Source organism: Podarcis vaucheri, assembly GCF_965113315.1.
Source record: "Podarcis vaucheri genome assembly, chromosome: 16".
NCBI classification, from domain to species: domain Eukaryota; kingdom Metazoa; phylum Chordata; class Lepidosauria; order Squamata; family Lacertidae; genus Podarcis; species Podarcis vaucheri.
In genome coordinates this window covers 24,271,364-24,288,336 of record NC_138754.1, presented here as the reverse complement: position 1 = coordinate 24,288,336, position 16,973 = coordinate 24,271,364, and the positions used below count along the sequence as shown (strand labels likewise).

The 16,973-nt window shown below is 49.6% G+C and overlaps 1 protein-coding gene across 2 annotated transcripts; it reads right to left on the bottom strand.

Annotated features, from left to right (window-relative positions):
* Positions 1-16,434, bottom strand: RASL10A (RAS like family 10 member A). Of its 2 annotated transcripts, none has more exons than XM_082203504.1 (3): positions 13,574-16,434; positions 4,220-4,374; positions 1-3,066 (listed from the first exon to the last, which is right to left on the bottom strand). In XM_082203504.1, exons 1-3 carry the CDS (start codon positions 13,787-13,789, stop codon positions 2,796-2,798), a joined length of 642 nt encoding a protein of 213 aa, XP_082059630.1. In that variant the 5' UTR covers positions 13,790-16,434; the 3' UTR covers positions 1-2,795. The 2 variants fall into 2 exon arrangements, with proteins under 2 accessions (XP_082059630.1, XP_082059631.1); XM_082203505.1 differs by having other exon boundaries at positions 4,220-4,344.
* Between the last annotated feature and the right edge of the window lie 539 nt (positions 16,435-16,973).

The window sequence follows — 16,973 nt, the reverse complement described above, 5'->3', positions numbered from 1 at the left end:
TGTTTTGACTCTGTGCCTTTATTGCAGAAGTGTGAAGATGGGTGGATGTGAACCGGTCCCAGGTGTGTGTCTCTCTCTCCCCCCCCCCCCGACTAGAGGTAGGCAATATGTTGCCCTCCAGATGTTGCAGAACTGTCCCTAACCATTGGGCATGCTGCCCGCTGAAGTTGATTTATTTAATTTCGTAAAATTTACTGCTTGGTTGTTCAGCCACCCAAGAAACCTCAACGTGGTTTACAAAAACGATAAAAATAGTCATACAGACTTAACGACAATCATTTAAGGCTTTCGAAAAGTTAAAAAGCAATAGACTAAAAGCTGATTAAAACTCTTGCCAACTTTCTAAACGGCTGGGTGGGTGGGGTTGTCTAAAGGAGAACATTTTTTTAGCAGGTGGCGAAAAGAATACAACGGACAGCCCCTGCCTGAAATCAAGAGGCAGGGAGTTCCCAAGGTGCACTTTCTTACAGATACAGAACGGGTATTACGTGGCGCATGTAAGAGTGCCAGCCCTGATGGGACTTGGGAGTACAACTATCTTTGGGTGGTAGATCAAGAATTGCCATTGGCTGAGATCCATTGCTCAGGAGCATTTGAGAGGACGTTATCACCTGATGCCCTGCCAGTCCCGTCCCCCCGCCAAAAAACCCTGGCACCACAATTTGCAAGCAAGACATAACAAGGGACCTGGTTGAGGATGCTTTATAGATGGTCCAGTATTGCACCGCTGGAATGGGGAGCCCTTCCTTGGAGACTGTGTTAAACAGATGATCAGTGTCTTGCAAAAGAAAGGGAGGCTGGTGTAGAAGACCCTTGTGTGCTGTAGCCTCTGGCCCAGAGATGATGGTGGCAGCTGTGGAGAAAGGGGGCAAGGGGTCCCTGAAACTCTTGAGCCCCCCACCATGCAAAACATTTTCGGGGGGGGGGGTCAAAAGCAAGCCAAACACTTGATCCCAGCCAACAAGAGTTTGATGGGGTGATGGGGAGAATTGTGGCTTTTAACAAACAAGACCTTTTCTTCTCCCACTTGCCCTCGACTCCCGTTTTGTTTTCGCAACACACTAGTCCACATTAGTCACAACTGAGTGCAAAAGCAGCATCGACCATTGTCCCAGATTATGAATGAACGTGGCGTCAGCGATTGTGCTATTGGGGTGGTGGTGGTTGTGGTGATGAATTCCTGAGAAGGCAGGCAGACGTTGCGAAACTGGTTCCCTGGTCTTAGATAGGAGGACCCTCCCAGTTGTGTGTGCGTGTGTGTGTGTGTGTGTGTGTGTGTGTGTGTTTTCACAGACCTCATCGAAGCCTCTTGAAACTACAGCACGTCTGAGGCTTCCAAGGAGCAAACAGATCCTTCAAGCGTTTTGCATGCAGAGATTTCATACAGGGAAAGAGGACGCATATTTCCTTGCGGCAAATCAAACCTCGGGCAGCCCCTAGCCCAGTAATGCCCACCCTGGCTGGCAGCAGCTCTCCAAGGTTTCAGGCAAGGTTTGTATCTCTCTTTCCCAGCCATACCTGGAGAAGCCAGGGATTGAACCTGCAGCCTTATGCATGCAAATCAGATGCTCTACCACTGAGCTACGGCCCAGCAGATGTCTCTGGAGCGTCACATGGGACCACACAAAGGACTGGATCTCATCTATGAGGGCAGAAACAATCACCCAGCTAGCTGAGGTCAGGCCTGAGATGCTGAAAATCCACACGGCTGCTTCTCTGATGCTAGAAGTGGGCATGCAACTGGGCCCCTCTGTGCAAGAGCTCAAAGCCGAAGAATCGATCGGTAGGCTTACAGGACTTGGCCAGTTGCCTGAATGTTGTCCACACTGACCAGCAGTGGCTTTCCAGAGCTTGCAGGTTGGGGAAGCAGATGCTCTACAACTCTTGCTCTTGCTTCCTCCCTAAAAATAAATTAAGGTTCTAGTCCTTCCTGTTCTTTGAAAGGGGTGGTAGTGAATTAATTAGGAAACTGCCTTCTGCTTAGCCAGCCCAGTGGTCCACCTAGCTCAGTGTTGTCGACACTGACTGGCAGCATCTCTCCAGGGTTTCAGGCAGGGGAGTTTTCCCCAGCGATCCTGCCAGGGATGGAACATGGGGGCAGGTGCTTTGCGCCAGAGCCACAGCCTTGGAAATTAGAGGGTCTGGCCTGTGCATTGTAAGCGATGAGTGCCTGCTGCTTATTTCTGGACGCTATACTGGGACCTACAGCCATCAAGCCTTCAGCTGCCCACTGGGTCAAGGCTGGCTCCAGGTCAGAGGCCCCACCCTCTGCTGGGCTCACTCTTGAGTCAGTGATTCCCCCAGCAGCTTGTCTCCCTCCTCCCCACAACTGATTACCTGCCTGCAGTGATTGAGTCTGGGGATCCACCTGCTATCTAAAATTTCCCATTGTGTCTAAATCCTTCCCAAGCTAATGGCTGCCCCATGGCATTGTGGGAAAATCAAAATGGCAGAGGGGCTTCTCAGCCACAGGCACCCGCCACCCATGGCAGAAAACTGGGCTACATGGATTTTGGCTCGCTGGCACCCCAAAACTCCACTCCCCCCCTCCAAGGTGTTCATCGCACCAAGCAGAAACGCCCAGGGATTTCAAGGGGTCACTCCTTGCAAACACAGCCCTGGTGGCCGAGATGTGGCCCTCAGCTTCCCACTACGGCTCCAATGTCCGAACCTCTTGGAAAAGTGTTTTTTTGAGGGGGGGGCACCCCATTGCAGAGGGTTGGGCTAGATGACCCTCCAGGCTCTGCAATTCCATTGTTCGGTGAGTACGCCCCCTTGTGGCCAGCAGGGTCTCCTCACATCAGGCTGCACCTGTTCCTGTGTAGCGCCCCCTGGAGGCGCATGGCAGAGTGGTTGTTCCTGCAGCCTCGGGCCAAGACGCTGCAGAGGAGCTCCTTGAAGAGGAGGATGATGTGCCAGTTGAACTTGGCCGAGCACTCCATGTAGCCGCACTTCCAGCTCTTCTTGACCAGCAGCGAGAGGGCCCGGCGGGGGGAGAAGCGCTGGCGCTGCAGGTCCCGCTTGTTCCCCACCACAATGATGGGGGCTTCGCCACTGCTGCTCGCCCTAGGAGAGGAAGAGGAACTCCAAGTTCATAGAGTAGAGAAAGAAGGTCAGAGCGATGCACAGACCCCGAACCTACAGGCTCTCCCCAGCCTGGGGCCCTCCAGAAATTTTGGACCATAACTCCCATCAGCCCCTGCCAAATGGTAGTACAAAATGGCCCTGCTGGCTGGGGCTGTTGGGAATGGTAGTCTAAAGTAGCCATGCTGGCTAGGGATGATGGGAATTGTAGTCCAAAGTGGCCCTTCTGCCTAGAGATGATGGGAATTGTAGTCCAAAGTGGCCATTCTGCCTAGGGATGATGGGAATTGTAGTCCCAAGTGGCCTTTCTGCCTAGGGATGATGGGAATTGTAGTCCAAAGTGGCCATTCTGCCTAGGGATGATGGGAATTGTAGTCCAAAGTGGCCATGCTGCCTAGGGATGATGAGAATTGTAGTCCAAAGTGGCCCTTCTGCCTAGGGATGATGGGAATTGTAGTCCAAAGTGGCCCTTCTGCCTAGGGATGATGGGAATTGTAGTCCCAAGTGGCCATTCTGTCTAGGGATGATGGTAATTGTAGTTCAAAGTGGCCATGCTGGCTAAGGATGACAGGAATTGTAGTCCAAAGTGGCCATTCTGCCTAGGGATGATGGGAATTGTAGTCCAAAGTGGCCATTCTGCCTAGGGATGATGGGAATTGTAGTCCAAAGTGGCCATGCTGCCTAGGGATGATGGGAATTGTAGTCCAAAGTGGCCATTCTGTCTAGGGATGATGGTAATTGTAGTCCAAAGTGGCCATGCTGGCTAAGGATGATGGGAGTTGTGGTTCAAAATGGCCATGCTAGCTGGGGCTTATTTTCCCCATGCAAATAGCTGTGGATATTTGAAAGTGGGACTGGGCTTCTTTAAGGCTGCAATCCTAACCCCACTTACCTGGGAATAAAACCCACGCTGAGTTCAATAGTAGGACTTCTGAGTAGTCACGTTGCACCACCAGATGAGTGGTGGTGTGTTTACTCAGAAGTAAATCCCACTGAATTCCCCGAGACTGATCCATACGAGAGGTGAGTTGAGGACTGCAGCCTCACTCTGGAGGGAAAAGCAGCTTTCCTGATTCTGTGCTCCCCCCGCCCCCCCGCCAAATCCACCCCCTCCTCTCCCATCCCTTCTGCTCACCTGTTCTCCTGGATCTGCTGACGGATCATTTTCACATACTCAAAGCTTTCTGGGCTGCAGATATCATACACCAGGACGTAGGCATCAGTGTTCCTCAGCCCTCGGGATTTCAGGTCTGACCACTCCTGGTGGGCGAGAGGAAAAGATGGGGAAAGCTGGTGCAACAAAAAAGGGACATTGTCACTCAGCTGCATTGTGCAGAGTCAGGCCCATGGGTCCATCCAGCTCACTATTGTCAACACTGACTGGCAGTAGCTCTCCAGGGTTTCAGAGAAGGACCTTCTCCCAGCCCTATTTGGGGATGGTGGGGATTGAACCTGCCTGCAAAGCAGAGGCTCTGTCACCGAGGTACATCCCTGTCAAATTTGTATCCAGATATAGAACAGGTAGGGAACCATTTTCATCCTGATGCCAAGCTTCTCAAAGTTAATGATAACAAAAATAGCTATAATAACTTATATTGCGACCACTATTAATTACATTTATTCATTTCTTGCCCCACTTTATTTTGTAAGTATGGCGCGAGTTCATAAATGTATTACAGTGGTACCTCGGGTTACAGACTCCACTAACCCAGAAATAGTACCTCGGATTAAGAACTTTGCTTCAGGATGAGAACAGAAGTTGCGCAGTGGTGGCGCGGCGGCAGCGGGAGGCCCCATTAGCTAAAGTGGTGCTTCAGGTTAAGAGCAGTTTCAGGTTAAGAACGGACCTCCAGAACTAATTAAGTTCTTAACCCGAGGTACCACTGTATTATTATTTATTGAATTTATATACCACCCTATACCCGGAGGTCTCAAGGCGGTTCACAGAAAAGATCAACATAAAAGCCACAATATTTCAAAATAAAAACAACAACCCAATAACCCCCCCCCAAAAAAGCTGCATTTTAAAAGGGTATAGGATGTCAAACAGATCAACCAAAGGCCTGGTTAAAAAGGAATGTTTTTGCCCGGTGCCTAAAGGTGAATAATGAAGGCACCAGGCGAACTTCCCTGGGGAGAGAATTCCACAGATGGGGAGCCACTGCAGAGAAGGCCTGTTCTCATGCTGCCATCCTCCAGACCTCTCGAGAAGGAGGCACATGAAGGAGGACCTCAGAAGATGATCTCAGGGTCCAGGTAGGTTGATATGGAAAGAGGCAGTCCTTGAGATATTGTGCTCCTGGGCCATTTAAGGCTTTATAGGTCAAAACCAGCACTTTTAATTGGGACCGGAACCTAATTGGTAGCCAGTGCGGTCAGACCAGGATCGGTGTAAATGATGCTCAAACCATCTTGCTCCAGTGAGCAACCTGGCTGCTGAATTCTGCACTAGCTGAAGTTTCCAAACCATCTTCAGAGGCAGCCGTACATATAAAGCATTTCAGCATTATAACCTTGAAATGACCAGAGCATAGACAACAGTAGTTAAGCTATCCCTGTCCACGTAGGGGCATAGTGGGGCCAGCAGCCCAAGCTGATGGAAGGCACTCCGGGCCACTGAGGCCACCTGAGCCTCGAGCGATAGCAAAGGGTCTAGGAGTACCCCCAAGCTACGAACCTGCTCCTTCAGAGGAAACATAATCCCATCAAGAGCAGGCAACTTCCCAGCCATCTGGTCTAGACATAAAATGTCTTAAAGCAACTTATGAATCATAGAATCATAGAGTTGGAAGAGACCACAAGGGCCATTGAGTCCAACCCCCTGCCAAGCAGGAAACACCATCAGAGCACTCCTGACATATGGTTGTCAAGCCTCTGCTTAAAGACCTCCAAAGCAGGAGACTCCACCACACTCCTTGGCAGCAAATTCCACTGTCGAACAGCTCTTACTGTCAGGAAGTTCTTCCTAATGTTTAGGTGGAATCTTCTTTCTTGTAGTTTGGATCCATTGCTCCGTGTCCGCTTCTCTGGAGCAGCAGAAAACAACCTTTCTCCCTCCTCTATGTGACATCCTTTTATATATTTGAACATGGCTATCATATCACCCCTTAACCTCCTCTTCTCCAGGCTAACTTTCTCCAGCATACTGGGAAAGTTTCAAACAACATCAAAAGAATAAAACCACATTACAGTGGACACTCGGGTTGCGAATGTGATCCGTGCGGGAGGCACTTTCACAACCCGCAGCATTCGCAACCCACAGCGCTGCGTCTGCGCACATGAGGCTTGTGATTAGGTGCTTCTGCGCATGCTCGGCCACCAAAACCCGGAAGTAACCCATTCCGGTACTTCCAGGTTTTGGCGTGTCCGTAACCTGAAAAAACGCAACCTGAAGTGTCTGTAACCCGAGGTATGACTGTATTTATGTTAAGTGCTCATCCTGAAATATGATAGAAAAAGACAAATCCTACCCCACCCTGCTAAAAGACGAACACAACAGGCTACAGGTAGGTAGCCATGTTGGTCTGCCGTAGTCGAAACAAAATTTAAAAATTCCTTCCAGTAGCATGAAAGCTCATACCAATAACAAACTTAGTTGGTCTCTAAGGTGCTACTGGAAGGATTTTTTAAATTTTGTTTCAACAACAGGCTATGGTGTTATTGCACCTTATCATTCCAATTAAGAACCAACTGCCTGGGTCAAGAGGGCCATTGCCCAGTGCCTAAAATTTGATGATGACAATGCCAGGCAGGCACATTTCTCTGGGGAAAGTGTTCTGCAGCCAGGGGGCTACCACCCTCCCCACCTCCACCTGCATGTGTCAGTGGTAAAAAGGTATAGGGACCCCTGACCATTAGGTCCAGTCGTGACTGACTCTGGGGTTGCGGCGCTCATCTCGCTTTATTGGCTGAGGGAACCGGCGTACAGCTTCCGGGTCATGTGGCCAGCATGACTAAGCTGCTTCTGGCAAACCAGAGCAGCGCAGGGAAACGCCATTTACCTTCCCGCCGGAGCGGTACCTATTTATCTACTTGCATTTTGACGTGCTTTCGAACTGCTAGGTTGGCAGGAGCAGGGACCGAGCAACGGGAGCTCACCCCGTCATGGGGATTCGAACTGCCGACCTTATAATCAGCAAGTCCTAGGCTCTGTGGTTTAACCCACAGCGCCACCCTTGTGTGACTACCCTTGTGTCAGTGGTAGGTGGAGCCAGAAACAAAAGTGGGCGGGGCAGTATCTTGCAGCAGCAGCACACCGCCTCCCCAACCTAAGTCCATCTCCATCTTTAGATCTCCCTTCGGTCTCACCTCCTGGAAAGCACAGGCAGGGCCTCCACATCAACTGAAGTCAACTGTGAAATGCAATTAGCGGCTCGCTGAAGCTCAGAGGATGGGATGAAAACCAAAGCGTTTATTTTTAACCCAGATAGTAATAATGAAACACCATGAAACTGGGGAGCCAGGAGCGCTGGGGGCCGATCACAATCATGTCTCTTTTCCTGAGGCTGCCACTCATTTCTGGAGCCTGAACATTTATTTCCAGTCATGGAGATCATCTCCTGAAGGGTCCCTTACCTGCACAACTCAGATGAATGTGTCATGGAATTCTACTCAATATTGATCCAGAGCAGATTCCAATGTGTAGTTAGTAAAAAGTTAAAACACGTTGCAGGATTCCCCCAAAATAGCCCAGAGGTAGTTGTATTTCATCCAGCAGCGCTTTAATGCTACTGAAGGCAAATGAGCATAATGGTCACAAATATAATAATAATAATAATAATAATAATAATAATAATAATAATAAATTTTATTATTTATACCCCCCATCTGGCTGGGTTTTAGGATTGGCACTGTCCATAAGAAATCCAGTTGCAGCAGACTTAACTTAAACTTACTATAACTTATAATAAGCCTAAACCTTAACACTAAGCATACTACGTACAGACCACCACACCAGAAGGAAAAGAGATGGAAAGAAAGAGAAACCCAAGCTCCTTCTGGCCTTACTTTCATAGTCAGCATGACTTTGACAGAAAGGATGAAAGAACCAGTTTCAGCCAGCCGTACTCAGCTTCTCTGAAGGTATAACCCAAACGTCATGAACCTCCTGTTTGCTTCTTTCACACAGAGAAGCCTCCAGAACCCCCTTGAACTAATTAGAATAGGAAAGATCACGTCAGATCAATACTTTCTGCACTAAGAAATGCAAACTGTCAGAACGGATGTCAGGGAACGTGGAGCCTCTGCTTTTGGACGAAGGGTTTATTTTATTTCTTTGTTTCATCTACATCCCACCTTTTCCTCCAAGGAGCTAAAGGTGCTATACATGGTCATCCGCCTCCTTTAATCCCCACAACAACGCTGTGAGGTGGGTTTGACTGAAAGGCGGTGATTGGCCCAAGGTGGAGATTTGAACCCCAATCTCCCAGGTCTTAGTTCAACACCATAAAGGCTCTTGTTCAGGACTATTTATTTTTCAGACCTGTGTGTGTGTGTTCATTCCCCTCCAGGCAACTTTCCAGCAGCCACCCAATTGGTGGGCAGAGCAATGGGGGTGAATTTTACCTTCGTACAGAAGGCTAGTTTCTACGAATGCTCGCCCACCCCGCTCTCTGCCCTCCATCTAGGAAAGCAAAAGGCATCATCAAAGCTCAAGGGCACATTCCAGCCTTGCAGAAACTCTCAAGGAGGGTGCAAAGCAGGGCTGGTGAGAGGACGTGGCCTGGAGAGAGCAGGTGTGGCCTGGTAAGAGTCCCAAGGTCCAGATGCAGAGGTCTGAAGGTCCACATTTGACCTCTGCATCTAAAGTCCCACATGCCTAAATTAGATCAGTATCATAGTGTTACACACCACATTAAAGGTAAAGGTAAAGGCACCCCTGCCCGTACGGGCCAGTCTTGCCAGACTCTAGGGTTGTGCACTCATCTCACTCTAGAGGCCAGGAGCCAGCGCTGTCTGCAGACACTTCCAGGTCACGTGGCCAGCGTGACGAAGCTGCTCTGGCAAACCAGCACCAGAGCAGCACACGGAACACCGTTTACCTTCCCGCTAGAAAGTGGTACTTATTTATCTACTTGCACTCGGGGGTGCTTTCGAACTGCTAGGTTGGCAGGCGCTGGGACCGAACGACAGGAGCGCACCCCGCCGCTGGGATTCGAACCGCCGACCATACGATCAGCAAGTCCTAGGCGCTGAAGTTTTACCCACAGCGCCACCCGCGTCCCCACACACCACATTAATCTCCATTAATAGTGTGAAATCCCAGGGGCTGCAGACACACTTAAGAGGGTTTGTATTTCCTTTTGGGACAATGAGGCACAACAGAGGCTGTGGTGTCTTTAAGGTATATAGTTTTATATGTGCATACATATACATATACATATACATATACATATACATGAAGGTAAAAACGGGGGTAGACCCCTGGACGGTCAAAGGTGACTATGAGGTTGCAGCGCTCATCTCGCTTTCAGGCTAAGGGAGCCTGAAAGGACTGTGACAAGTGCCAGAGCGCATGGAAACGCCATTTACCTTCCCACCACAGTGGTACCTATTTATCTACTTGCACTGGCATGCTTTCGAACTGTTAGGTTGGCAGAAGCTGGGACAGAGCAACGGGAGCTCACTCCGTCGCAGGGATTCAAACCGCCAACCTTCTTAATTGCCAAGCCCAAGAGGCTCAGTGGTTTAGACCACAGTGCCACCTGTGTGTACACACACACACACACACACACACTGCTATTTTTCTAGAAAAAGAGGTGCTGGAGCTCACCACAAACTCCTCCCTTGTTCCCCACCTGAAAGGGGCTGGAGCTGAGCTCCATTGAGCTCCAGCTGGGGGCGGAAAGGGCTCTGCATATATACAACCTGCACCTAGATGACGGGATTGCAGAGCAGTCACATACTATGAGGGTCTGGCTTCCCCCATAAAGGCAGCATTGGATTCAAAGGACAGCAAGAAGCCCCCTTTTGTGTCTCTGATCTAGGGGTTCCTGAACCTTGCTTCTGCCAGGCCTAATCAAAAGGTACGGTCTCCCTACAGTTCCACCTCCTTTTGTCCGCTTAGAATTTAATTCCCACTTCCAAAACCCCTCTCCCTTCTCTCTCACTGAAACAGCCACCTGCTCCTCTGGAACCAGTGACCGACCTTTGTCACGCTGTGGCCAAAACATCTGTAGAGCACGTGACAAAAGAAGCTTGCTTGCAATAGGGTGTTGCTCATGCCACATAATTGCTCGATGAGGCCAATGGCCATTCTAGTCCAGCATCCTGTTCTCACAGTACTTAGCCAGTTGCCCCAATGGGAAACTTTTAAGCAGGACCCAAGCCCAAGAGCAACTCTCCTGTGGCTTCCAGCAGCTGGTATTCAGAAGCATCACTGTCTCCAACCATCTTGGCCATCGTCTTTTAAAGCCGTTGTGACATCTGGCCACCACTGCTCCTGTGGCAGTGAGTTCCATAGTTTAACCAGGCAGGGGTTGGACTAGATGACTCTTGGGGTCCCTTCCAACTCTACCATTCTAAGGACTTTCTTTTATCTGTCTTGCATCGTCCAAAATTCAGCTTCATTGGATGTCCACCAGTTCTAGCATTATGAGAGAGGGAGAAAAACTTCCCCAATATCCACTTTCTTTAGGCCAACTTGCCTCTCACGGGGAGGAAGTAAATAGACATGAGGACTAGTTCCATCTTTCACCTGCATCTCATCTGCGATGCTTTAAATGTGCCTGACCCTAAAGAAAGCTTTCCTGTTTTTGTTCTCATCTCCCATCTCCCTTATTTTCTGTCTTCTTTCAATTCCACCCACATTCTGCATCTTCAGAACTGGCCTTCCACCAGAACTCGCATCTTGCCCCTAAGTGAAGATGGGTCATCTGCAGGGTGGGTGTGGCTGTGCGGGTTAGCCTACATTCTCATCAGCAGCCAACACAAACTCTTCCCTTTGGCTTACTATTTAAGGATTCTTAAAAGCCAGAGCGGGGAGATGGGAAGCTTTGAGAAACAGCTTGAGTGTTGGAGGAAAGTGCCAAAAATTGAAGAACCAAGTTAACTTCACCCCCACCCCCCTTTCTATTACATTATTTTTGGACCGGTAGTCAAATCCCACAGACATGAAGAGAACTGTTGTTACTATTTCTGCACAATTTTGCCTCATTCTGCTAGCTATGGGGGAGATGCAATGTGGGCATTGTAAGTCCCACTTGGCTGTCTCCTTTCAGCTGCACATCTGGGTTCCAATATTTCACCAGACCAAACTCACACACTTTCAAGCCAGATTGCAAGGGCAGTGGGGACTGGGGAGATGTTGTGCCTGTGAGCATCATGCCTCCCTGCCTAAGCCAGGCAGAAGGGTGGCGCTGTGGTCTAAACCACTGAGCCTCTTGGGCTTGCCAATCAGGTCGGTGGTTTGAATCCCTGCAACAGAGTGAGCTCCTGTTGCTCTGTCCCAGCTCCTGCCAATCTAGCAGTTCAAAAGCACACCAGTGCAAGTAGATAAATAGGTACCACTGTGGTGGGAAGGCAAATGGCATTTCCATGCTCTCTGGTTTCTGTCACGGTGTTCCGTTCCACCAGAAGCAGTTTGGTCATGCTGGCCACATGACCCAGAAAGCTGTCTGTGGACAAACACCGGCTCCCTTGGCCTGAAAGCAGAGATGAGTGCCGCAACCCCATAGTCACCTTTGACTGGATTTAACCATCCAGGGGTCCTTTACCCTTACTTTTTTCCCCGTGGGCTTTAGGAAGGAGGCACCAGGCTTTAATTCTTTAATACTCTAATTTTCCAGGAGCATTTAAGGGACTAGCCTAGTCCTCCTGGTCCACTGACAGCACACCACTGGTTGAAACAAATTAAAATAATAAAACCAATTGCAATCAGAAGAATAAGGTGGGTCCTGCACTTCAAGTGTCAAAGGCCTGGGTAAAAGAGATGCATTTGCAGCATATGGAGAAAACTGTACTGTGCAGGTGCCAAGACACCTTCTGCAGAGAGGGAATTCCACCTCTTAGGAGCTCCCACAGAAAATGCATAAGGACTAGAGGCATTCATTGTTGTTTGAAAATGTGAAATGTGAGATAGTCAAAAATCATAATGGACACGTCTATCAACAATCTTCTTTAGCCTGGGTCCCTGGAGTGGAATGTCCATGTTCGGAGGCAATGTGAGTTGGGTTCCAGAAGATGGTGACCAATGGCATCCTGCCATTTCCTGCTTCACTCCAGTGGAACTGCTGGATATGCACTGTCCTAAATATGGACCTGACTTACATACAGCAGAGCACAGGGCCTTGGTGTAAAATCAGACCTAATGCCTTGCAAGGAGAGTGGAGTTCTCCAACTCACCCAGCCAGCTAAGCAAGCACATTTTACTCCTGCCCTGTGCTGCCTCGCAGGAGAGTTTAGGAAAATGCTTACAGCAAACCTTTCTTGACCTAGTGCAATCCAGGTGTTGCGGACTACAGTTCCAATCAGCCCTGGCCAGACATGAAGGAACGTGTTACCTAACAACATCTGGTGGGCTTGAGTTTGCCACTCCTGGGGAAAAACCACAGTGTTAAGTAACAAAACGAAGCAAGCTTGGGTATGCTGTCCCAATGGTAGAGGTAGAATATAGCTGTGGTAGCTGGTGGCCATTAATTGCCTTATGCCCCCATGAATTTCTCTAATCCCCTTTTAAAGCCATCCAGGTTGGTGGTCATCACTCCCTGAAAGACTCCCTTCTTCCCTGCAGACCCTCTTAGGTGCTAAGACTGGCAGAGGGAGCTCTCTTGTTGTTGAACTGCCCTCCGGAGCTGTGATGGGTAGCCCAGGAGAGGGAATTCTGTGGGGGCCTCTAAACTGTGAAATTCCCTCCCTCCCCACAGGGGTGCAACTGGCACCTTCATTGGACACTTTTTGGTGAATGCTGAAGACACACCTCTTCACCCTGGCTTTGGGTACTAGAGGTGTATCTTTCAATGGTCTGCCTTATTTCTGCAAGTGGTTTCAAATGGTTTTCAATATTGAGCTTTGGTTATTAGGGTGAAGGGCAGGTAATTAATTAATAATCATATGGTGCAGATCACTGGGCTGCTGTCAAGGCAAACTGGATTCTAAATGTGCTCTGATGCACTTTGATTATTGTTTTTCACTAGTCTGGTTTTATTACTTAGTATTTTATAATGGTGTTTTAAAATGTGTAAGCCACCTTGAACCCTAGCTTGGGAGAAGGGTGGGATATGTAATATAATAGTAAATAATAATAATAATAATAATAATAATAATAATACGTAGAGTGAATCCTCTAGTTGAACAACCCACACCATATTTCCATCCTACCTAACAGGAGGGCCCCAATCCAATTAGAAAACGAACCAATCTGGCCTCAGCACAGCCACACTGTATCCCACAAGTGATCTGTTGTTCACTTGTAGAATTCACAAGCATAGCCAAATATATTCGGGGGGATGAATTTGGGTTGAGTTGTGGGAGGGTTTTAATAAAAGCCCACCTGAGAGCTGTTTGCTGGGAACGCCGTCAGGTAAGGAACATCCATAATCTTCATGTCGTACATGTTCCCGTTGAAAACGACCGAAGGCCGGTAGGTACGGCGGCGCTCCGTCGGGCTGTAAGTCTCTGTAAAGTCGTGGTACAAGAACTGACGGATAATGGCCGTTTTGCCCACCTTCGGGGCTCCCAGGACAGCCACCGACAGAGTCTCCACCATCGTCTTCTTTCAGGACCTTGGATAGTTCCCAAACTCCCGTCCCCCGCAAGCGATCGGAGGAGAGAAGTGTATTAGTCCACGGAGACCTCTGAAGGCGTGGGGGCCGTCTTGGAAGGCGCCCACAGGGCAAGACTTTAGGGCAGAGGCCCCACTCAGCAGCACTAGTAGAAGCCCTCCACCCCTCCACGCAGCACTTTAAAGTAAGTGAAGTAATACCAATTGCCCATTAAAGTAGGGGGGAGGCGGTGACACCATGAAGTCCAGAGTCTAAAATTAGTTCTCTGCACCACTGGGTTGACTTGATGTTGACTTCAGTCGCTCCTCACAGTAAGACATCAGATCCGTGCCGTTGCTTTGAGCCGCAACCCCGCTCACTTCCTTAACGGACCGATTACTATTAATTCATTATGACTGTTGTTTTGCTACTCCGAAAGTCCCCCGGGTCTACAGTCGCTCAGCTGGGTTCTCCTAAGCTCACCTCGTTGAGGGTGGCTCCTCCTCAGCCCGCCTCATCTAGTCTCTCCCCCACCCAAGATCAAAAAGTCCTCCCCCCGCCAACCCTTCCAAGCTCTTCTCAAGTTTGCGTCAATCGAGCTGCTGTCCCGGGAACGCAGGCTGCCGGCTGAGCCGCCCTCAGGTAAAGAGATTTCACGATTCACTGGAGAGATGAACTCACCGAGTCGAGAAAGGGAGAAAGAGGCGACCGGAGCTTGAAGGACAGCCGCTCCGGGATGCCTGGTTGGCCAGCCTGGTCCCCCAACTCCATCCGAATCGAGCTGCTTTGAAGGGCAGCGCGTGTGCCAGCAGCGAGCTGGTCCTCCCCACTTTTTCTGCTCTTCTAATCCAATTGAAAAGGAAGGCGAGAAGTTCCCCCAAATATTGGAGGAGGCTGGGAGACTGAGACGGACAGCTGTCACTCCAGATCCAGACCCGCCCGGCTCAAGATCCTCGCTCCGAAACGGCGCTCAACCTTGAGGAACGGGACGCCAAGCCAGCCTCTGCCCCGCTGGCGCGCAGCCGGCCGGGCATCGCTGCTGCTGCTGCCTGCCCGGCTCCAGCGGCGCCCTCCCGGCCCTGTCCTCATGCTGGACCCTCGCCTCGCCTGCGGATCCCGTCCGCGGCTGCTACCTCTCCTTTCCCGGGCGCCGAAGATGGAGCGGAGCGCATCGCTCCTCTTTCAGCACCCTGGACAGAGCACTGCGGTGCTGCGCGCCCGCCTTTCCCCGCCGCTGCCCGGAGTTCCAAGCTGCGGCAGAAGCAGAAACCCGCTCTATGCCTACTCGGAGAGAGGTCAAGCACGTGAGAAGGGCGAGGCGGGGAAGGAAACGCGCGGGTTGCGTGTGTGTAGGGGAGAGCGCGAGCAGGGGAGGCGCCTCTGCCTGGTGGAGGCTGGAAATCTGTCGGTTAAGCAATCCAGCGCGGGAGAGGGAAGGGTAGGACGACGAGCTATGTGGGAAGAGCGAGAAGGAGCGGGGGTTTGCGTTGCATCTTCTCTCTCTCTCCATCCCGCCCCCCTCCTCACTTCCCAGGGATGCAGAAAATGTGACTTCATAGTTCGCCGCTACAATGCAGCCTTTCCTTATCCAGACGCGCAGCAGAGTTCAATTGAGGAGCAATCTCAAGGCATCCGAGTCTCTTTTGTGGAGCTGCCCGGGTCCTGGGGCGTCCCTTCTAGTAAGGAACGGAAGGGAACGTATAAAAAGTTGCCTTTGTCTTCCGAACTTAAGTGTACGAAATGGTGAGTCATCCGGCACTTCCCGGAAAAGGCTCGAGGTCTTGACGAGCTGCAAATGTATTTACACTTAATGTGACTACGAGGCAGGTGATTTGAAGAGGGAAAGATGGGTAATTGATTGACGGGCCTCATTCACATTCCAGATAGGGTTGGGGTGTTTTCACAAGCAAGGAGTATTATGATTATAATGAACGATAAACATTTGTTTGTTTGTTTGTTTGTTTGCTGTTGTTAATGACCCGCCCTTCACCTCAAGGTTCCGGGGCAGGTTGCAACAATCAAAACACAATACAGTGGTACCTCGGGTTAAGTACTTAATTCGTTCCGGAGGTCTGTTCTTAACCTGAAACTGTTCTTAACCTGAAGCACCACTTTAACTAATGGGGCCTCCTCCTGCTGCTGCGCCGCCGGAGCACGATTTTTGTTCTCATCCTGAAGCAAAGTTCTTAACCCGAGGTAATATTTCTGGGTTAGCGGAATCTGTAACCTGAAGCATATGTAGCCTGAAGTGTATGTAACCCGAGGTACCACTGTAGTGAAAACAGCTCAGAATCACAGGAATAAGCTGTGTCTCAAAGAAAGCCAGGGTGGTGTAGTGGTTAGAACGTCGGACTAGGACCTGGGAGATCAGGGTTCGAAATTCCACTCAACCATGAAGCTCACTGGGCGATCTTGCGGGCCAGTCACTGCCTCTCAGCCTAACCTGCTGCCTCGTAGGGTTGTTGTGGGGATTAAATGAGGAGAGGGAGAACTATGTACATTACATTGAGCTCCTTGGAGAAAAGTTGTGCTATACTGTGAATGAAATAAATGTACATCAGAAATGTCAAATTGTCTAAAATGCATCCCTTAGTGAAGGTTGTAAATACGAGGGGGCAATTGATCATGATTCATTTTCACCTGAAGTGTACCAGCCAATGCAAGCACTGTACTTTAATTTATTTTAACATTTATTTTTACTAAAAGAGGAACACCACCCCTCCCCCGTTTTAAAGAGGAGCATTGTGATCTGCCAGGGAAATTGGGAATTTTAAGTTTGTTTATGTTGTCATTGTTTGGGCCTGAGTGAATTTCTACTGATCTTACTTTTCTACTATTAAACTTCAGTTTCCTGATGGTTAGATCCATAGAGGGACTATGAGCCTTAGCACTTCCCTTAGTTCACAGGAGAAGATGCCTTAATCCCAAGTCATACCATTGAGCCATTGACTGGCAGCAGCTCGCACGTTTTTAAGTTATTAAGTAATTAGCAAGTGCCAACTGGGACATTAAAAAGAAAAAAAAGACTTCTAGCTATGCTGGAGGCAGGTGTGTATGTCTCCATTCTAACCTCAGGGGGGCAGTGAAGATATAAACCTCACAGTTCTGCAGTCTTCATTATGAGAATTGGGCTCCTTTGCACCTCTGATGGAGGAAGCTTCCAGACGGTCACTATTTGGGGGGTGAGAT